The following is a 23171-nucleotide window of genomic DNA, read 5'->3' on the forward strand; positions in this document are numbered from 1 at the left end:
GTAACTTATAAATTAGCTTACGTACAGAACTTTTTATTCTCATGTTTTTATTACACATATGAGAGGGTTCGCCCCCTCGTCAGTACCTCTCTCTTTACACTAAATCTTAAATTTTGTCCCAATTCATTAAGAATGACCCCTGAATCACAAAAGCCGTAGAATAAATAGTTGACATTACTAAAAATACTTTAGCGTAAAGAGCGAGGTATGAGGAGGAGGTGAGCCCCTCATATGGGTAATAATTTCTGTTCGTTTTAATTTTTAATGCTGCTCCTTACTTCCAGCTGAAAAAAAACTTTTTCATATCTATTTTTTCATTGTTTCTTTTTTTGATAATGCTAGTAAATCCTGCGCTCCCTTTATGGAAATTTTCTTCCCCCATGACAAATTCCTCGATGGAAAGCTCCCCCAGCATATCCCCCTCTTCTCAACCCCTCCCCCGACCAAAAAATCCTCCTGAAAACGCCTGTACACTTCCCAATAACCATTACTGTATGTAAGCACTGGTCAAAGTTTGTAACTTGTAGCCCCTCCCACGGGGACTGTGGAGGAGTTAGTCGTCCCCAAAGACATAGTTATAAGGTTTTGGACTACGCTGAATAAAATGGCTATCTCAGAATTTTGATCCGTTGACTTTGGGAAAATAATTAGCGTAGGAGGGGGCCTAGGTGCCCTCCAATTTTTTGATCACTTAAAAAGGGCACTAAAAAAAGTCATCTATCGGCAACACTAGAATAAATATTAACAAACATTTGAATTGGTAAAGCTGAATCCTCTTATCAAGTAGTTATCACGTTTAGGCGGGCTATACAGCTAAAACTATGTTGTAGGCTTTCTAATAGCTTAGAACCTTTTTGAATTAGCTGAGTGAAACTTTTGGGAGTGAATCCAGTGCCTACTTGGGAAGACATTGTGTGCCATCATAACTAGGCCGTGTCTTTGGGGATGGCATGATCCCCTCATGAAAACGGCTCTATGTTATAAAATTTGACTTATGCACAGGGACAATTTGCTCTGAGGATGAAATTTCGGTAAAATTCTTGTTGATTGACTTCTTGCTATCTTGGAAATGGGTAAGGTTGGGAAAATGAAACTTCAGGGATGGGTCTACAGGCTAAAGTATGTCCCTGGAAGGTATTCTGAAGTACCTACCTCCACTCCTTCTCCCTATAGAGGGCCCTGATATTTGATGACCTTCAAAAATATGTATGTTATAAAAGTGAAACCTTGCAAAATAGCCTAGATCAGTAAATTTCTTGTTAATTGACTTCTTGATATCTTGGAAAGGGTTTAGGTTAGGAAAATGGAACTTTCAGGGATGGGTCTACAGGCTAAAGTATGTCCCAGGAAGGTATTTTGAAGTATCTATATCCACTCCTTCTCCCTCTAGAAGCCTTGGCCTTTGATAACCTTTAAAAATATGTGTGTTATAAAAGTAAAACCTTGTAAAATAGATCTTCTGCTTAATTGAAGTAGGCCTACAACAAAATTGTTTTCAGCTTCATAACTTTGCTCAATCCCATTTTATAAGGTTTTAAAGATATACAAATACATTTCCTAAATTTTGAAAAAAATATTGATATGGCTCAAAATTCTGCTCAAATAACAGGAATTGCATTTTCATAACTAAAAGCAGAGAAAAAGCAACTAGTAACTGAAAATTATGGTAAAATGTTGTTTTTTCAAAATTTTGATAGGTATAGACCTGTCATGTAGGCAAATTTCAGGGCCCTCTAGAGGGAGAAGGAGTGGAGGTAGATACTTTAAAACACCTTCCCAGGACATATTTTAACCTGTAGACCCATCCCTTAAAGTTTCATTTTCCTAACCTAAACCCTTTCCAAGATAGCAAGAAGTCAATTAACTAGAAATTTACCAATAGATCTTCTGCTTGAATGAAGGACAACAAAATTGTTTTCAGCTTCACAACTTTGCTTAATCCCATTTTATAAGGTTTTAAAGATATACAAAAACATTTTCTAAATTTAAAAAAAAGGATTGATATGGCTCAGAATTCTACTCAAATAACAAGAATTGCATTTTTGGAACTAAAGGTAGAAAAAAAGCAACTGGTAACTGAAAATTAATGTAAAATGCTGTTTTGTTAAAATTTCAATAGGTATAGACCTGCCATGTAGGTGAATTTCAGGGCTCTCTAGAGGGAGAAGGAGTAGAGGTGGGTACTTTAAAATTCCTTTCCAGGATATACTTTAGCCTATAGACCCATCCCTGAAAGTTTCATTTTCCTAACCTAACCCCTTTCTGAGATAGCAAGAAGTAACAACTAGAATTTTACTGAAAAATTTTCTGAGGGGGTGAACTTATGACAGAAAATTTTACATGGTGGAATTAGCTAGAATCTCTGTAAGAAATTCTGGTTAATATTTATGTAAGGGCACTGGCAGAATATTTTCCAGGGGGGGGGGGGGCTAGATGCCAAATTAGCTGTGGTGGTTGTGTGATGATTTAGGTGATTTAGGATGCCAAACTACAACTTCACCCCAAAGAGGATGAATTTGCAATCAATTTAAAATTCCAAGAAGCTAATTGATTTAAAATTATCAATAACTATACTTCAGGCTCCCCAGTTATAAAAGAAGTAGTCTAATGCCAAACAGTGGCTGTACTGGAGTCAACTAAGTTGAATTGATTTATTTGTAATAAAATTAGGTTATGTTTGGTGATATGTGATTGTGTATTAGCTATGATGAAGGGGGTGAGTCATTGTTTAGGTGGGGGTAGGGTAGATTCCTACAAAACCACATTTTAATGGATAAACTGTTTACTCTTTCTGAGGCTCCAGATAAATGTTGAAGGAGAAAAGGGGGAGTAGGAATTAATTAAAATGTCTCTATACAGCTTAAATGTTATATTTGCATAACTAAAAGCAAATAGGTAGAAAAGGTAAGGCAGGTCATCATCAGCCCTTCCAGGAAATCCTGTTAGGGTGGCAAATACTGCTAGGAACTTAGTTTTCAGTAATTTTAAATGGTAATATTTTTTCTTTTTCTATTTGTATGAAGTACTTCAGTTTATTTAAACAAACGTATATAATGTATTTATTGATAGTCCTAGATTTGCCTAGATTCCAAGGCAATTGGAGATCATGGAATCAAATGGGGAGAAAAATCTCTCCTGGACTTAGATTATGCTGATGATTTAAGCATATTAGGTGAAATTATGAGCAAAATGAATGAACTTTTGGAGGTTATACAAATTCAGGGTGCTAGAATAGGTTTGAAAATTAATGTTAACAACACCCCATCACACCCAACTGATTCAAAAAAGGACCCAAATCCCCCAGCTACTCCAACTGGTAGACAGATGCCCAAACTCTCTGCTGAGACCCAGGTACTGTAGGATTTGATTAGAAGAGTTGAAAATTCAGTCTGACAGATTTCATCTGAAATAGCTCTGCTACAAACTGAGCTTGCCCAGAAGCCTATTGTTGTAAAAAATTTGCCTGAACAAGAAGGAGTTGATGATGAAACTCAAGTGAAGCAAACAATTCAAAACCAACAGCAACTTGCTGTGCCAGCAGTCTTAAAGAAAACCAGGCTAGGGGAGAAAAAATCAACCACACAAAACTCTGTTACAAGATACCAATCCCTTCTAATTCAGCTGCCAGAGTCAGAAATTGCTCTGAAAAGCCAGATTGCACAAATGTCTTATGAGAAAGCCTACAAACATTATTTTGCAATGATGTACCCAAATGGTTTGGAACAGCTGGTAGTAATAGTTAACCTCTTGCAAGAACACCAGGAAGAGGACCAAAAAACTATTTGAGCAGGAGACCATGAGCTGCAGCTCTATTGCTGACAAAGGGAAAGAAAACCTGGCTAGTAAAGTGTTTGTCAATAGGCCTACTGACAAAACCACCCAAAGACATGACTGGAAAAATGACAAGAATTGTTTTAACTTTACAGCTCTGTACACATATGCTGACCAACTATTAAATAAACTTGGAGAACTAAGAGCACTTGCTACAGACAAGAAGTCAATCATAATCTGCATAAGTTGAAGTAAAACCAAAAAGATATATTGCCATCCAGGATTCTGAGATTATGCTCCCAGGCTCTGATATAGCAGCAACAAACTTGGCAGAATCAGGCAGAGGGTGTGTTATATATATTAGAGAAGGTCTTGAGTATCAGCCAATTCTTCCAACATGAGAGCACAGCAAAAGAGGACTTAAAACTACCTTTGTAATTTGTGCAATTATTGGTTTTGTGTATAGGTCAGCATCATAATCATAATTGAAAAACTTGAGTAACTTCAGTTTTTTGGGACAACCATAACAAACATAGCAAAAGCCAATATCTCTATGTATATTTTTGGAGACTTTAGTTTCCCAGAAATAAAATGGCATGCAAATCAACCACCTAACCATGAGTTTACTGCCATTCTGAAAGACCATTACCTCACACAGCTTATGATGGAACCAACCAGATGTCGAAATGGTGAGCAAGAATACATTCTAAATCTGGTTATAACATGCAGCCCTGAAACCATGAATCATATTTGTACTCTCCTGCTGCTTGGAGAAAGTGACCATGTCACTTTGCTCACCAACCTGAGTTTAAATCGTGGAAAGTATCACTACCACTGGTCCTATTTCCAAATGGGAGGGAACTGTGACAAGAAATTCGAGTTGTTTTGAGACATCATGATCTGCAGTGCCCAAATCTGTACAGCAAAAAGACAATATCCACAGCCCCAAACGCTACCTCATCTAGACCATAGATTAAAGCGCCTGATAAACATATAAAGCAGAAAGTTCAGAAGATGGAGAAAGCTCCAAACTAAAGCCAGCAGAAGGGATTATAACAGAGCAAGAAATACAGTTCAACATGCAACAAGACAGGCAGAGAAAGAAAATGAAAAAAAGATTGTATTGGAAGCAAAGTCAGCTCCTAAAAAATTTTGGAAGCACATAAATGCCAGACTTTCATCAAGAAACGAGATCCCAATTTTAATCAATAAAGATGGCTCCACAGCTATCTTCCCATCTGAGAAAGCAGAGTCTTTCAACCCCTTCTTTAGCTCCGTGTACAAACCAGCAAAAGAAAACCAGGGCCCAAGACAAACAACAAGAGCAACAGGCTTCACACCTACAAAAGAAGAATTGAGAAACCAGCTAAAAAAAACAACACTAAAAACATATAAATCAAAAGGCCCAGATGGTATTGAAGCAATTTGGCTAAAGGATTGTGCTGAGTACCTTGTTGAACCACTCCTAAGAATCTTACAGTGCTCTGTTGATGAAGGGGAGCTGCCATACCAGTGGTTAGAAGCAACTGTTGTTCCCATTTACAAAAAAGGCGAAAACTTAGAGGCAGAAAACTACTGACCATTATGTCTTACTTCACTGGTATGTAACTTTTGGAAGGATGCATAAGAGACAGAATACTTTCTTATACTCTGCAAAAGGACCTCATAAACCCTAATCAGTACAGATTCCTTCCCAACAGAAGCTGTACTACTCAGCTGCTAGAAACTCTAAATGACTGGATGAAAACCATTGAAGAAGGTCACAGCATTCCTCTTTGATGTCGAAAAGTCCTTTGAGAGCATCCCAAATACTGACCTTATCTGGAAGCTTCAAGACTTCGACCTCCCCAAACGAATATTAACATGGATTGAATCATTTCTCAGAAATAGAATCCAAAAAGTCAGAGTAGGTGATACCCTCTCAGAATATTCTAATGTGACCAGTGAAGTAATTCAGGGGAGTGTCCCTGGACTGCTTCTCTTCATTCTTTTCACTAACAGTATAAGCACTAGTATTGCAAGCACAACAAAATATATGCAGACAATACCAAGCTGTACAGAAAAGTAAAAGGCTATACAGACATCTCATTACTGCAGGAAGACATCAACAAGCTAACAAAAAATTTCCAAGACCTTGGTTTGAATCTGATCCCTATCAAATCAAAAGTCCTGTGGATAGGAAAGAAGAAAGATTTCCCAGAACCAAAGCTTATGATGGTAGACAAAACAGGATCAACAATACTTTTAGAGCTTGTAGACTCTGAACAAGATCGTAGCATCATAATTGCCGAAGCTACTCAATTCACAGCACCAAGCTGCCTAAGGCCAACGCAGTTAGGCACGCTCCTTGTCCAACCCTATCTATTGAAGACCTCCCCCTTTATACCCTCCCAGGAAGTTCTTATTTCCTTTAAATCTTTATTTATGACATCCTCCCACACCAGACAAGGATGACCTGCTTTCCATTTAGCCCCAGATGGTTGGCCAAAAAGGGTAATCGCTTCAGCAATCTATCATCCTTCATTTGAAGAATATGGCCTAGCCATCTCAATCTTTCTTTCATTATAGCCCTTGAAAGCAAGATTGAAAGACATTTTCTGTACAACCTACTGTCTGAAATATGGTCAGTCAGCTGGCTACCCAGAACAATTCATAGACAATTTCTCTAGAAAACATCTAGTAAATTTTCATCTGCTTTTTGCAGCACCCATGCTTCAGAGCCATATTTAACCACTGTCATCACTGTTCTTCCAATATTCTGATCTTAGTTTGCAGACTTATCTTCCTATTCTTCCAAACTGTTTTAACTGTGAAAAAACACCCTGAGCCTTGGCTATTCTACTTTTAACATCTTCACTGCTTCCACCAACTTTACTAATGATTCTACCAAGATAAGCAAAGCTGCCCACCTGATCAATCTTTTTGTTGCCTGATGTCACCTTTTGTCTTCACTTATTCCTGGCCATAGTGACTTGGTCTTCTTAACATTAATTTTCAAGCCTATTTTAGCACCCTGAACTTGCAAAACCTCTAAAATTCATTTATTTTGCTCAAACTTTCATCTAATATGCTTAAATCATCAGCATAATATAAGTCTAAGTATACAGACATTGCTTTTTTGGGGAGAGGGTACTGGGGGTTTTAAACAGACAAAATTTTCCTTGGGAAAATTCTATGCTGGGGGAATTTTCCAGAATTCCTATAGAAAGTTCTTTTTATTTGTCTTACTTTCCCTTTGCTAACTCAATTTTACATGTGGAGATGTTATAGGGAATTATCTTGGGGAAATTTCAAATGTGTTGGAATTGTCTAGAGCCATGGTTCCTAACATGTGACACATTCTCCACTGGTGTGGCAAGGCAGTATTTTGCTGTTTCATGGGCAGGATGTGCACCTTTTGGCTGCCTTTTTTTAGAGCCTTTACTTAAAAAAAAAGTATTTTTCATGAGAATGGCATCACATTCAAATGCATTTAAAGAGCACAAAAAACGTGATAGTGGGGCAACAATCCTGTACATTGTATAAAAGGGGTGTAAACGTAGCAAATTCATGCAACCCCATTTAACTGAATCCTCATGCAACTGAATCCCTGTTTAACTGGAGCTACATCCAACTCAACCCTGTTTAACTGAACCCTTGTGGAACTAGACCCCTAGGCAACTTAACCCATGTGTAACTCAAACCATTTTGATTGAACCCTCATGCAACTGAACCCCTTTTTAACTGGGCCCTATTCGATTCTGTCCACTTGCAACTCAACTCCATTTAAAAGAACCCTCGTTTGACTGAGCCTCCATTCAATTCAACTTCATTCAACTAAACCCTCATTCAACTGGACCCCCATTTAAATGAACCCTCTTTTGACTTAACCCTTATGTAACTTGCCCGTATTTAAATTAAGCCTTGTTTCATTGAACTCAACCCAAGTTCTAAGAATTTATTTGAAATAGTATTCATTAGGAGCTCAAAATATGGTTCTTGCTTGGTTTGGAACTTCTAACTTATATTACCCATTCGGACAAGCTAAACTAATTTGGAATTATGGCAAAAAACCAGCAGAGCCTTGATTGCAACTATTTTTTGTCACTGGCCAAATTCAGAATGCTGCTTGTGTGCATTTTTTGTGCATGGCAAAGTTAATAATTAGTCCATTCAAGTAGAACTTTATCCAGTTTTAATATAAGTAGCCAGATTTTGATTTCTTTCCCTGCCCTTGGTCAAATATTATAATTATTTTTATTAATCTGTGAATGGAGAGGAGGAATGGTTGTAGAATTTTTGCCTCAGTTCTACAATTAGAAACAGCTTTTACTCTGGTTGGAGTTAAATTTTAATAAGATGTAGTCTCTAGTCTAGGAGAATACAAAAGTCAGAAAGAATCTGAAGAAAAATTGAGAGGTATTGGGAAGAAACCAAAGCCTTACAGGCTCAAAAACTTCTGCTAAAAGAAAAATTCTAAAAGAATGTTACGACAATAGCAATTGTCATACTTGTAAGCAGGTTTGAGTAGTGAACCAGTCGTCTTTTTGTTTGGAAATTTGGGTGAAATTTGCTATATAACATCAAGCCAGTCATCAGTTAATGTACAACCTTTATTGGGCAAGGGAAATAAAATACTAGCTCCAAGAACCTCAGAAGGTTATCCATTTCTGTGCACCTATGATGTTCCAGTGGCCAGCTAGTGCTGGGGAAAAAGAGGAAGAAAATAAAGATATGTTTGGGTATCAAGCTCCTCTTCATAATTTCCAAAAATTTGTTTCGTAATTAATTTTAGTGCTCAAGTGAAAATAAATAGCTTCTACCATTAACAAATCAGCTTTGTATTCAGATGAATTTTTTTTACATGGCATTTTTTTTCAGAACTTTGTTTGTGCTTTCCGCTTGCAAAGGTGACTGAGCAGGGGAGTATTTGAGTGGCAGATTTTAAACACCAGTGTGAGGAGTTTCGATCATGGAGTTTTCAGTGGTAGACCTCTTACGATTTCAAGCCTTTACACTCCAAAAATGACATTCGAATTGGATTTTGGTCCCATAAGGCATTTCATGACAGCGTTGTCATGAAAAAATTATAAAAAGTGTGTAAATATAAACATTAGATTTCAAGTAACATTAAACAGCTCTCTACAATATACTAGTGCCCTGTCAGTACTAGAGAAATAAAACAGAAAAAGGAAAACTTTCAATAAACAGAAAAATCAGTGTTACCAGCTCTTTTCAAAAGTCCCCAGAAATGTTTTCCGAAATAAACTTTTACTTCTCATTTAGATAATAGCTATCATTCCTGAATCAGCGTTAACGGTAAGTTTTTCTTACAAGATTGTATTTTTTTTTAATGTGTCTTTAAAATTTTGGCTACTATGGGTTCTCTGTACTGGGGTACAGCTAGTGCTGTAAACATAACCTTCAAGTGTATTTGGACCCATAAAAATATCTCCTAATTTTTAAATAAATAAGACACATGAATAAATTGTTGTTTTTTAGATGGAGGAGGGGGGCGAATGTTTTCACATTGAAGTGGTATGAAAGAAAAGACACAAAAGAACTAACCTTCAAATAAAAATCATTTAATTCAAGATAGCTTTTGTCACCTCCTATAAAACGTGTTGAATTGCATTTTGCAGCTATATTATTGATTTGAGAAGGGTTGAGCTGAATGAGGACTGAGTTAGATGAGGGTTGAACTGCACAGAAGGTGAGTAGGTTGTGGGCTGTGATTGAATTACATGGTGGTTGAGTTGAATGAGGGTTTGACCTAAATGTGGCTGAGTTGCATGGATATTGAGTTGAATGGGGGTTGAATTGCACGTGGGTTAGGTTTTACAGGGTTCAGCTGCACAACAGCTCAATTAAACAGGGTTTGAGTTGCATGAGGGTTCATCTTCACAGGGGTTCAGTTGCACAAAGCTTCCGTTAAACAGGGGTGATTTGACAAGAGTTCAGTTAAGTGGGTTTGAGCTGCTTGGGGTTTCAATTGCAAGAGAGTACAGTGGTACAAGGGTTCAGTAAAATGGGGGTTCAGTTGCACGGAAGTTCAGTAACGTGGGGCTCACTGTTACCTGGGGTCAGATACACAAGGTTTCAATAGCAAGGGGTTTGATTGCAGTGCAACCTATAAAAAGTGTTGCGTTCACACATTATTTTCATTAAAACAAAAAGAGCCTAGTTGACAACCGAAAAATAGATACAAGTAAAATTTTGAATTCATTGCTCTTTACTCTAAAGTTTGACTTTTTGTCCCAATTCTTTAAGTAAAACTCCTGAAACACAAGAACCGTTTAATTAGAATAACAAGCTTTTTTAAAAGTTCTGAAAAAAATCCTTTAGTGTAAAAAGCATGGTGTTGAGGAGGGGGCTACCCCCTCACATTCGTAAAAATTTTCGGTCGTTTCAAGTTATGATTATCCTCCTTACTTTCAGCTGGAAAACTTTTTTTTTATTTATCATGAAAAGAGACTAAGGATAGTATTAGTTATTTGTATCAATTACAGTGGCTTCGTTTGGGGGGTGGGGGAGTTGTCCCACCAACAATAAGGGAGAAAAATTATTATATAACCTGTGCCCTTTGACTTTCCGTGTGTGGACCCCTCTTGCCCCTTCCCTCAGTAAGAATGCCGGAGCTACACTCCTGATCAGTTACATGCATAAAATGAAAATGTATTGTTTTGGACAAAACCATTTTAAAGAACGTTGAAATCGAGACCCTGTCAGAAAATATACCAAACAGACAAGTTATGCCTCTAGTTATGCTGATGAGATGTGAATATTTTATTAGATCTCTAGTATAAAGCTTTTGCCTTTTGTGAATCAAATGACGTTCTATAATTGTGGATCTTGAGCCATATTTTATTCTTTAGATGTATCTGAGTAAGAAAGTGATTCCAGTTTTGTTCAAATTTCAGAAAATGAAGAATTTAATAGTTTCAGTTGAAGGCAATGTTGGAAGTGGGAAATCATCTCTTCTTAATTACTTCCAACAGTTCTCTTCAGTAGTTGAAACTATTCAGGTATGTAAAACTAAGTAGATGTACTCTTTTTTAAGTTTTTGTTGCATTGATATTTGATTTTGCTTCTGTTATTTGCAGTAGATTCTTTTGCTCTATTTCTGTTTCTCTGTTTCTTTTTCTTTCTCTTTTATTTTATTTATGTCAGTAATATGGGCCGCATCTAATAAAACTTTTTTCATATCAATGATTTAAGATTTGGTGTATATATTTTGGAGTAGATTTTCGCCTAGTAAAAACAAAGTGAGACAACATAATTGAGACCAAATAATTGTTGGTACTGACAACCAATAGAATTCATGTTTATAGTTTGTTTGATTTTCTGAAGATTTTTTTAGCCTACTGGCTAAGAATGCTCATGTTTTCAAAATTACTTCGCAAAATTTATGTGCTTCTGAATTAAGATTAACGGATTTTGAACTGATCTTGTATATGTAATGAACTAGTAAAATAGAAGAAGGTTTTCTCTGCTGTGTGTTTTTTAAGTTTGAAGTAGAATCCTTCCATCCATAATCCCCTTCTCCTATATGCAGACACATGGAAAAAGAACATTTTTCGAGTTTCTAAAAACTGATAATTTGCCAAATATGTTCTGGACTCTATAATGTTCTTTGAAGATGCGTGGATTCAGCTTTAAAATATCTTTATATTGTAAAATGACCTATTTGTGATTAGTACTTATTTTTAGGAGCCTGTTGAAACTTGGCGCAATGTAGGTGGTCACAATATGCTTAAATTATTTTATGAAAATCAGGAGAAATATGCTTTTGCATTCCAAAGTTTGGTTCAACTCACACGTTTGGACATCCATACTAGAAGTAGCACAACTCCTGTGAAAATGATCGAAAGATCTTTGCAAAATAACAGGTGAACTTCTTTTTTCCTATTTTTTTTCTTTTCTTTGTCTTTGAAAGTTTGAAAGGACTAGATGGCAGTTCACGAACATTGATTTTGTCTTCCCATAAGTTTGAGCATATTTTGATGTGTGTAGGGTACAATGCATAGGGTAAAAGGTGCATATAGAAGAGTTTATATAAAATGTGTGGTCAGGTCTGTAAAGCTTCAGTAAGAGGGCTTGTCTTAAAGGACCTGGCAACAAGAAAGCTCCAAAAACCACTATGCTGTACTTTAGGATATGAAGAAACGATATTTGAAAGCTGTAGAGATGCTACTAGCAGGATTAACATCTGGGTTTTGATGTAGTTGCAATGCATTTCCTGCTTACTGCTGTTCCAGGGGTCATTGTCATCAGCTCATGAAGATGCCAGGAAATCCTGCCAGAGAAAAGGGGGGGGGGAATCAGTTCCTGTCTTATTGTTGGCATGTTTATGAAAATTAGCACTATTTTAGAGCCTCAATCAGGCACATATTTAGAAAACTTTATAAGCTCCAAGCACAAAATTTTGCAGCATAGTTTTGAAACCTTGAGAATGACAATTGACATTTTTTTTTCATGTGTAGGGCAATTAGGCCTATATAGGAATAGGAAGTATGTATAGGACAATTTTTTGTTTATATTTTTGTCGCTACAGACCAAAAGTTCCAAAGAAACAGAAGTAGTATACAATTAATCTTGTAATATATAATCAATAGCAAAATTATTTCTAATCTCTTTCCTTTTAAAGATTTAAAATTAATCAAAAGTTAAATGGCCATAAAAATTCTAGGCATAACCGAAGTAGGGCATTGGGGAGCTTCTGGACAAGCTACATCCAAGATGTCATAATTTTTGGGACTATTTATATAATTTTCTATAGTTATTGCCAAATTAGCTTCTATAGTTATTGCCAAATTTACCAGAATGAAAATCATGATTACGAGTGAAAAACCCTATTATTAATCATAATTATTTGCTATGCAATCCTACTAGTAGTTATGATTATTAGTAATGACAGTGAAATTTGTGGTCAAGGCTGCAGCAGTGGATGCAACCTAGTAAAGTTTACTTGCAAAATATAGCACTTTGCAATGGTGCTAAGTAAGTATACACTGGATTAACGACGCTTCTTGACTTCTAAGGTCCTTGCGTCTGTCCGGTAGTGTGTTGTTACAGCTGAGTTTTGAGACATTTAGCTCTGAATAACTGCAAAAATTGACGTTTTCGAAGCTATCACAATTATCACCAGCTGACAGCGGAGTCATTAAGGAACCGTGGTGGCTATAATCTACTCAAAACTTCCGCATACTTGGAGATATTGTTCCTGTTTAATTCCGAAATCTAGGATTTTAAAACGAATCTATTATTTAATAATAAAATTTATGGCCTCTTGTATGTTTTATTTGAAAGCCAAGAAGACCAGGATTCGTGTTGAAATTTGTTACTTTAAAGTTTTAGAGTGTTTGTTTAGCCTGGTTTGAGAAAACACAACTTTTTCAACCTCCTGTAATATACTTGCTCATGCTTAGTATTAAAATTTAAACAACATGCCAAATCTCAAGCATTGGTCAAAGGAACAGTTGTACTACAAAATTTCACAGTTCACATTCTTACTTTCGCTTCTGAGCATTTTTTCGTACCTCCATTGAACTCGCTCCACTGAAAAGCATGTGTACCTTTGCCAAGGAAATGGTCGGAACCTTTGTCGAAGAAGTTAGTGATTTGGTAAATTGTAGAAAATGCCCTATGTACAGTTTTCCTTTCGAGCTGAACATTTCGATTATTTAGATTAGTTTTGGCAGTATTTTACTAGGATGACTGAAACCTTCTTTCTGGGAGGTTTTACCCTCGGATGAATAGAAGGAGAAGCATTAGACTGTTTATAGCTAAATAATTCAAACTAGAAAATCTGCTTTTGCAAAATTATTTTGCAATGAAAATGCAAGCTACGCTGTATAATAAAAAAGTCAAATAAACTGGAAATGTGATATCATGATAGGATAAGAATATGGCATTAGACCCTTAGAGTCCATATGACAAAAAAGGTCAATGAAAACTTTGAATGTGTCCGGATTGCACTGTCATATTGCAATAAAAGGGAATATTTAAAACCCTTATATGTTTATGACAGCAATTTTTGACGTTTTCAAAAAAAAATTGTGCACCACGAGTCTTTCAGAAGAGGGCAGCTTTTGTTACTTTATACCTTTTATATGTCTCATTATCATACTTTCAGGTCCCTTGTGTCTTCAGTTATGTATTGGCTGAAGTTTGTAAACTTTTTTTCTGAGTGTCTCCCTCTATCTTTATGTTTTCAATTGTATTAATTTAAAAAAGTAAAATTTCCACAAAAGAAGCTATTCAAAGAAAAGGAAAAAGAAAGAGGAGCAAAAATGAAGACAACTAATTTTTCAAGCATAAAACAGTGGTAAATAGTAATTAGTAAATAAATAAGTAGTCGTAGTAGTAGCAATAGTAAGAGTTGTAGCGTACATACATTGCCTTTTCGTCAATTGAACATTCCAGTCATGATGCCCTGAAAGTTGTAACTTAATACCATAAGCTTTTCATGAGACACGCCCTTTTGACAACCTCCGTGTGCAAATTGTCCTTTGGTTCTGTTCAGAATGCCCTGAAAACTTTACTTTATTACCTACGGCCTTTTTGAAGACCCAAAATCAAATATTTATAGTTATTGAACTTTTTAGCGGTTCTGAGCAAAATGGCTATCTTAAAATTTCGATCAGATTTATTCTGATAAAAAAAGGGTGTGGTAGGGGGGCAGTTAGCCCTTTAATTAATTTGAACTTTCAATGAGAATGTTATAACTTTTAATTTCCAATCGAAGGATCCCCCCTCAGAAGTTTATACGTTGACTCCTTCCATACGAAGTGCATTGGTGAAAAATAATGCATAGAACCCAACTCGCTCTTTACTTAGGTTATACTGATTAAGAATTTAAGGAAGAGAAATGATTATATCTCTAGTCTGATATTTTGATTGTGAATTTAGGCCCTCGTATCCAGAATTTATTGATTTCATTGTGATTTCTAGATATTGTATGAAAGTGAGAAGGTTTATGAGCAATGTTTAAGAAATATAGCGTTTTTAGGAGGTAGCTGTTGAATCGTCGCTGAGAATCTAACTTAAATCTTTTCTACTTAGAAAACTAGTGAAAATCTGGTCGTTCGGAACTAAAAGGCTCAAATTTTTGCTGAATCAAAACCGTCTGATAAACCCTTAAAAACGTCTGATCCCTCCTCATGTCTCCCTCAGATCTCAAGGCATGCACATATGGAAGAAACTCTACTGTCTCCCTTGTGTATAGTTATAAGATTCTTAAGCTTTTATTTTTAGGTATTGTTTTGTAGAAAATTCACACAAGAACAAGGCTATTGGAGATGTGGAATATAACTTACTTTCCACTTGGTATGACTGGATGGAAGACCATATGAATATAAAGCTCGATTTAATTGGTACGTTTTTTCTTAATCACAGCTACCATTTGTTGCCTGGTTAAATTGACATGTGCAGTTACTATAAAAGACAGTAAAAATAGGTTGGGCCAGTCAATCCTGAAATGTTGAAATTTGTGGTGAACTATTTTGGCTCCATCAGAATGTAAATAAGCTTCACAAATCTGAAAAACATACAACTGAAAATGTGACAATATAAAAACAACTGAAAATGGGAAATCGTTATGCCAAACGTGTGAGGCCAAAGAAGTTGCTGACAGTGCGAGCGAAGGGGATGGGGATACGACAAGCTAAAGAACCAGTAAAACCATCCCTTTTGCTATTGTACGTGTAAAACCAAGCTGTATGTGCTTTTGTAGGCATATTTTTTCCTTTGTACTGAAAAGTTAGTGAAACTAGTCAAGCTAGAATTTTTGAAATTTATTTGGAACTATTAGGATGGACAAATGCTATAAAAATCAACTGCGTTTTTGTCTGGTTGTCCTTTCAGTGAGTTAGCACTAAAGTATTCGAGCTAGAAATGTTAACTTTTGCTATTTTTGTGCCAAGCTGGATGTACCTGGTACGTTCTTTTTTCTTTGTTTTCTTTTTTTATCACCATCTCTATTTTTACATTCACCATTTTTATTTTTTTATGCACCGAAAAGTCAGCTTAAAAAATCAAGCTGAAAACTTTGAAATTCATTTGGAACCATTAGGATGGATAAAGGCTTATTAATCTGTCTAACCTTCCAATGAATTTATAGCTAAATAATTCAAACTAGAAAGTCTGTTTTTTGCAAAATAATTTTGCAACAATGAAAATGCAAGCTACGCTATATAATAAAAAGTCCAAAATAAAGTCACATAAATTGGAAATGTGATGTCATGATTGGATTAGGATATGGCATTAGACCCTTAAAGTCCAAACCGGTGGTGTTGATCTTCGTTTCAAGGCCCTTCGCCCAGGAAGTGCAATGTGGGACTGGGGGCCAGCCATCTTATGCTTTCGCACACCCTTTCTGCTTAACTTCCTGCGCACTCATTTAGAGCAGGGTCGACTCTGGCTGACCTTACAGAGTCACGTCACTGACCCCCATCCCAAACCAAATAACTGGCCACACTAGGAATCGAACCTCCGCCCTTCGTACATTTGGACAACGGATTCCAAATTCGGCGCGCCAACCACTCGGCCAGGACGTCATGACAACAAGCGCGTGAAAGTCGAAGACCCGAAATTTTGACCATAGCGAGCAAAGCCAATGGAGGAAGGTGATGTCTGGCTATATCCAGCTAAACAAAAGGTGTGAGCTCGATTTTGCGAGGTGCTAATGCAATCGCTGTTGGAAGGTGGGAACAAAATTTAGACAAATTCACTTATTGCTAGCTAAAATCTGTGGATCTCAGTGGCGAAGTCAGGCTGTATGTGCTGTGGCCAAAGCCCAAAGCGATTGGAGGAAGGTGCTCTCGCTTTGGGCTTGTGTTAGTTTGAATCCAACCCCCCCCCCCCCCGAAATGTTTTTCCGAATCGTAAAAAAAATTAAAAAAATGAACGTAAGTTCTAAGTTCTAAGCTAAGACATTCTAAGCTAATATATTCTAATGTTCTAAGCTAAACCTGTCTGACAATCTTTTCCAGCCTTTTTTGAAGGTATGGGTAAAGTCAGCGGTCTATTTCTGAGCCAAAATTTAAAGAGCTGCAATATAGCAGATTGCTTCACTAGCTCAAAAACATCAGCAGAAAAATTATTAAAGGGTCAGAAAACTAAGGAGGAATGATGGAGAACTTTTCTATTGTGTTTTTTTTATATGTGACAGTTTCCTAATTTAACTTTCGTTGTATATTATTTGTCCAGTCAATGGCCAGCTTGTTTAGACGATTTGTGTTAGTGCTAATGTAATGTTGAAGTTCCATAACGCTTGTTTGTAAAGAAAGTTCTCTTGATATGGCTTGCTGTGGAAGAAGCTGCAAGGCACTGAATATTTAAATTAAATCCCAATTAATTCTAAATATTCAGTTGGCTAAAAAAGCTTACAATGAAAACCGAACTTGAGTTTGTTGTAAGTTCTGCAACTACCTTCATTGTTTTCCTCACTGGAATCTCTCAACGGCAGGTGTCATTGTTTCATTGGCAGAACTTTTATGTTGTCAACGTTATTCAGAGCTCTTTCCGAGATGGTATTGCCTACCGATGATGTCAATCACTTGCTTGAGCTGTCATTTGAATGCTTGGATAGGAATGCAGATTTATACAATGTAGTACCCTTAATCTAATGAGAAAACTCTGGTAGCCATAGATTCTTCGAAAATGCTTCCAAAAGACTTTTCTTTTGGGGGGGGGGGTAGGAGGCATGTAAAAACTCTGCGCAGCGCTTGATTGGGAAAAACCCTGCAAACAATGAAAAAACACCAACCCCATCGATTTCAAAGAATTTAATATAATAAGATAATGCTAAAGTTTTATAACATTGAATATAAAGTACAGCCAAAGCCTCGTCTGCTCAACGAGAGTAACATCAAGACAGGTAGCGTTTAGTACATCAAGTCTTAACGATCCTTGTTTATATCCTAAAATATTGCTGTCAAATGTCAGCTAAGGGACGCAATAATTTCGTTTTCCCACCGTACATTATTTAAGTGCATTATTTATGCCCTTTATTTAAGTAATTACTTTTCGGACAATTTGTCTTCTATATTGTAAAGAAAGTAGTAGAGCCAGGTGGATGAAGTTTCCTGAATTAGTTCAAGTATCAGGTTTTAGAAATCTTTGTGAATTTCGTTCACCAAATAACTACTTTTTTTTAGAATGCTAACAAAAGTTTGTCCGGATAGCGATCTGTTTAAGCTAGCCACCTACAAAGGGATCTTTTTTAATAAGTGGTGATTTGTTTTCATTTTGTTGGAGATTATTTTTCTATGTGTCCGACTTAACGGTCAAAATTTTTGACAGAATTGATTATCAGATTTAGATAGAGCATTGAACTGTGAATCAAGCCCTCTATTTGTTTCTGGATTGTCTTTTCATGGACCCTTACCGTCTAAAACACCCCCAACACTCGAATTTTCGCACATATATGTTAATACTAAACTATATGAAACCCACGAATCTCGAAAATATATGAAAAAAACAAAGTTCATCGAAGCTCTTAAGGAAGGGATAGAGATATATGCTTCAGAAGACTGAAGTGTGGGCTGTGGAGCGTTGCCTGAAGTGCGCACAGAAAGACACATTGCAAATGATACGAAGAACCGTAGAAATCGTAAGATTTCAGGGGGAGAAGGATGATAGATTTTAGGGACTGGTGGGTTTAATAAATAACATTTTAAACGGCTTTAGATTAATTGGTAATATCAGTATTTTCACTCACTTGTATCTCGGCCTTATTTTGCCAAAAAAATTGCTCTTTAGGAAAAAAAGGGACAATTTTATTTCTGTTCAAATGAGCCCCTCAGGATAATTTATGACCACTGATTCAATCCAATCTAACTCGTAAAAAAAAATGGAACACAACCACAACTGTCGTGCTGCCCCTTCTAAAAGGCGATTCTGCTTTTCCTGTGACAGTTCGCGTTTCTGTCCCATTTGGGCTAAAAATTTGTCTTTTACAGCACTGAATGGCAGAATATGGCACCTTTTGTGCCGTAATCTCTTTTGTAACTCTACTTGGCAACTAGACATGCTCTCCTCCTTTAAAATGAACCCTTTACTGGTGTTCTAAGACTAGTGTTTGTTTGTTCTATAGGGTCGAGTCTGGTAAAAATGAGAAAGTTCAGTGCTCCCGCCCCTATGCAAAAATGACTTTCCTATGCGAAAAACTGTAAATCCCACACAGTGTAGTGTTGTCGACAACGGCAATTTCAATGATGTACAGGTTTGACGCTCATTTTCGAAATTCCCATAAATTTGCTCTCGTAAGTAAAAATAACTATTCTGTTTAATCTGACTGAAAAATACTCTTTTCCTTAATAGCATTGTTAGGAAAATGTATGTCACTAGATTATTTCCTTAAAAAACAGTTTTTTTTAAATTTTCACCAAATCGTAAACTAGTTATTAAATTAACTAAAATAAAAAAAAAATACTGTTCATTTCTACTGAATGAAAGTTTGTATTTCCAAAATAGTTTTGCTGGGAATGGATTTGTTACTAGATACTTTCTTTAAGATACCTTTTTTAAATTTCGGCTACTGTGGACCGTCTTCACAAGGTTACAAAAAACGCTCCAGCTGTGATAATCGAGCATCACATGCTTCTGTACTACCAAAGAGCAAAACAGATTAAAATGTATGGAATACTTTTGGACGAATATTCAAGATGAAATTCGTGCCTCAACTTTTTTACTAAAAAAGGTGCCTTACGTCTACGTTATTTTTCCAACCTGAAGAGGTTTGGTGTGCCAGCCAAAGTCGTTTACCTACTGCAGGAGCGTAAAAGCTTGTCTAGAATACGCATGTCCAGCTTGGCGTCCAAGACTAGTTTGACATGCTTGCGATGCGATGGTACAAAAAAAAAGCTATAGAAATTAGTGGTTCTTTATTTCTCACTTAATCTCTTTTGGACACAATTATTCAATAAGTGATGGTGAACAGCGAAACCTCAACTTGAAATTGCTTTATAATTGCTTACTTTGACTGATGTGTCGGTTTTGGACAAAAAAATTGAAATTTCTGACCTTTAAATAACTTTATTCCTCACGCCTCTCAATACAAAATTTCTATACAACTGACACCTTTTTAGAAGAAAAATGTCATGGCAGGGCGAAGAGCGGATCGACTGCGGCACGATTGCCATTTAAAGTCGTCTGTTTGTTTATTATTATTATATTATTATATTTATTTTATGTTTATGTTATTATTTCTGTTATTATGTTAAGTGTATGTTTATGTTTAGGTTATTGGAGAAGGCTTCCAGTGATTTCATCTTTTCGACTGGGAATGGTAGTTTGTTCCAGATCCTGATGACCCGGGGTATGAACGAATGATGGTGAGAATTAGATCTTGCAGTCTTCATCTTCACGGGCTCCAGTTGCAGACTGTGCGATCTTGTGTTGCTTTGGGGAGTTATTTGAACAAGCTTGTCTTTTACGTTCCCAAAATTCTCATGAAAATTCTCATGGGATTAGGAATCCCATACGCAATCTTAAGGAAATATGAAGTTTAATAGAGAGGTAGAAAATATAATTCGCTTGTACCAAGAAATTCAAAAGTAACAGTGGCTTTATGAGAAATATCTTAAAAAGCTAATGATTCAACACATCGTTTCAGAATCTCGGTAATCATAGTTTTTTTTTGTTCGTTTGAATACCCGTGGGCTAAGCAGGGCTGTGTCTGCATCAGTCCCCTCGGCAGAACAAAAATTTTAAGAATTAGGAATTTTGTAATGCACAGAGAAGATATGATATTCGAAAAAAAAAGATCCATCCTCCGCTCCGCAAAAATCTTTGTAGGCACTTACCTGGTGAAGCTTTCGCAGTTACTTATGGTAAACACACAAGTTTAGTATTAATTATATATTATATGTGTAAACACACAAGTTTAATATTAATTACTAGCTGTTGGGGTGGCGCTTCGCGCCGCCCCAACACCTAGTTGGTGGGGGTGCTTCGCGCCCCCCCCCCCAAGCCCCCCCGCGCGCGTAAGTCGTTACGCGCCATATTAGTTACGCGCCATTGTAGTTGTGTCCCTATGTCCCACCTGTGAATATAGATATATATATATATATATATATATATATATATATATATATATATATATATTATATACTACGTAAAACTTGCGAATATACAACATTCTTTGCTGTCCCATTGTCTGTGCATATAAATAGATTTTCAGGTTTACCGACTCTTGAACATGCAACATATAATGGTCCATGGGAAAACAATCCGTATTCAGATCTATACCTCATGATTCTAATGATTGCCCTTGAGCTTTGTTGATGGTGATTGCTAATCGACCATTCCCTGAGTCGCCATCGTCATTTATATATCCCCCTGTGCACCCCGGCGTCCCCTTTGTAGTTATGTCCCTGTGTCCCGGTCGTCATTTATATTCCCTGTGTCCCGGTCGTCATTTGTGTCCCGGTGTTCCAGTCTGTGATTTCTCTTTGAGTGTCCCGGGCGTCATTTATATTCCTTGTGTCCCGGTGTCCCGGTCGTCATTTATATCCCCCTGTGCCCCCCGGCGTCCCCATTGTAGTTGTGTCCCTGTGTCCCGGTCGTCATTTATATTCCCCGTGTCCCGGTCGTCATTTGTATCCCGGTGTCCCGGTCTGTATATACATTCGTTTTTTAGTTTTGTTTTTCTCCTTTATTTTTTTCCTTTTTTCTTTTTTTTTCTTTTTTAGTTTATTTAGATTTTTAGATTTTTTAGTTTTTTTATTAGTTTTTAGTTTTTTTGTAGTTTTTACCATTTTTTTAGTTTTTTTAGTTTTTTTTTTTACTTATGTCCTGGTCGTCATTTATACTCCCTGTGTCCCGGTCGTCATTTGTGTCTCGGTGCTTTGTTGATTGCTAATTTATATTATATTTATATTTATATTTTTTATATTTATTAATATTTTTTTAGTTTTCTTTTTCTCTTATTTTTCAGTTTTTTCCTTTTTTTAGTTTTTTCTTTTTTAGTTTTTAGTTTTTTTTTTGTTTTTTACCTTTTTTTAGTTTTTTTAGTTTTTTTAGTTTTTTAGTTTTTTAGTTTTTTTATTAGTTTTTAGTTTTTTTTTTAGTTTTTGCCTTTTTTTAGTTTTTTCAGTTTGTTTTTAGTTTTTAGTTTTTTACCTTTTTTTAGTTTTTTTTAGTTTTTTAGCTTTTTTAGTTTTTTTTCTTTTTAGTTTTTTTTGTAGTTTTTACCTTTTTTAGTTTTTTTTCTTCTTTTGTATTAGTGTGAAATAATTCAGACGTCATATGCGGACAAACACGACGTCACTCGACAGACAGACAGACAGACATAACCCACAAACAACTTATTTTTATATATATTTATTCATATTTTTTTAGTTTTCTTTTTCTCTTTTATTTTTCAGTTTTTTCCTTTTTTTAGTTTTTTTCTTTTTTAGTTTTTAGTTTTTTTTAGTTTTTTACCTTTTTTTAGTTTTTTTTTAGTTTTTTTAGTTTTTTAGCTTTTTTAGTTTTTTATTAGTTTTTATTTTTTTTGTAGTTTTTGCCTTTTTTTATTTTTTTCAGTTTTTTTTTAGTTATTAGATTTTTACCTTTTTTTAGTTTTTTTTAGTTTTTTAGCTTTTTTAGTTTTTTTTTCTTTTTAGTTTTTTTTGTAGTTTTTACCTTTTTTAGTTTTTTTCTTCTTTTGTATTAGTGTGAAATAATTCAGACGTCATATGCGGACAAACACGACGTCACACCTGATCCACAGATCCACAGATCCACAGACAACTTATTTTTATATATATAGATATATTATATGTGTGGAAAAAAAAATAAAAAAACGGAAGCTTATAAAGAGTTTCGAATTATTGAGGCGTGAGTAATCCTAGCTTGACTCTTTTTTTGTTTCTAATAGAAATATGTCTTCTAGTTTATCTGCGGTCATCTCCTGAGGTAGCAATGAAAAGAATCTATCAAAGGGGTAGACCAGAAGAGCAAACCATTCCGATGACATATATTCAGCAGATCCATGATGTATATGAGAAATGGTTAGTTGAAGGTCAAGCCAAGTTGCCACTGCCGCCTGTTGTGACTTTAGATGCTAATCTACCTCATGAGGAAATAATCAGTGAATATGAAAGATGTAAAAAATTCATAATAGAAATGGTGAATTGCTCACACTCAGTTTAAACCCATAATTGAATCTGTAATATAAGCAAGTACAGTGTTGGTTAGAAAATTTAAATGTACAAAGTGTTAGGAATAGTATATCTGTTAAATACTGCCTGTTCTTTTTTTTAACGCTTAAAAATTTAATACGTTCATATACTATTTTTACATATCATTTTCATGATGTAAACCTGTTTTCGTTTCCTTTTCTTACGCTTAAAAGATGTCAGTTGTCAAACGTAATCCATGCACAAATAACAGAACAAATTAAAAAAAAATATATAGAAGACTTTGTAATTAAT

The 23171-nt window shown here is 35.7% G+C and overlaps 1 protein-coding gene across 13 annotated transcripts; it reads left to right on the forward strand.

The window, feature by feature from the left end:
* The first annotated feature begins 728 nt into the window (after nucleotides 1-728).
* LOC136043063 (deoxynucleoside kinase-like) lies at nucleotides 729-22927 on the forward strand. Of its 13 annotated transcripts, none has more exons than XM_065727970.1 (6): nucleotides 729-760; nucleotides 8632-9069; nucleotides 10626-10775; nucleotides 11461-11639; nucleotides 15007-15125; nucleotides 22631-22927. In XM_065727970.1, exons 3-6 carry the CDS (start codon nucleotides 10626-10628, stop codon nucleotides 22888-22890), a joined length of 708 nt encoding a protein of 235 aa, XP_065584042.1. In that variant the 5' UTR covers nucleotides 729-760; nucleotides 8632-9069; the 3' UTR covers nucleotides 22891-22927. The 13 variants fall into 13 exon arrangements, with proteins under 13 accessions (XP_065584042.1, XP_065584043.1, XP_065584050.1 ...); XM_065727980.1 differs by lacking the exons at nucleotides 729-760; nucleotides 8632-9069 and adding exons at nucleotides 2246-2364; nucleotides 19995-20087 and having other exon boundaries at nucleotides 22631-22770; XM_065727971.1 differs by lacking the exon at nucleotides 8632-9069 and having other exon boundaries at nucleotides 734-760.
* Nucleotides 22928-23171: the final 244 nt, after the last annotated feature.

The sequence above is a fragment of the Artemia franciscana genome, unplaced genomic scaffold (assembly GCF_032884065.1).
Source record: "Artemia franciscana unplaced genomic scaffold, ASM3288406v1 Scaffold_289, whole genome shotgun sequence".
Taxonomy (NCBI): Eukaryota; Metazoa; Arthropoda; class Branchiopoda; order Anostraca; family Artemiidae; genus Artemia; species Artemia franciscana.

Bases quoted from the DNA above. Each gene is read 5' to 3' on its own strand.
- LOC136043063 (XM_065727967.1), top strand. From the start codon at position 2,341: ATGGTGGAATTAGCTAGAATCTCT. The intron at 10,776-11,460 runs GTATGTAAAACT...ACTTATTTTTAG, and splicing joins CAGTAGTTGAAACTATTCAG to GAGCCTGTTGAAACTTGGCG. The intron at 15,126-22,630 runs GTACGTTTTTTC...TATGTCTTCTAG, and splicing joins TATAAAGCTCGATTTAATTG to TTTATCTGCGGTCATCTCCT.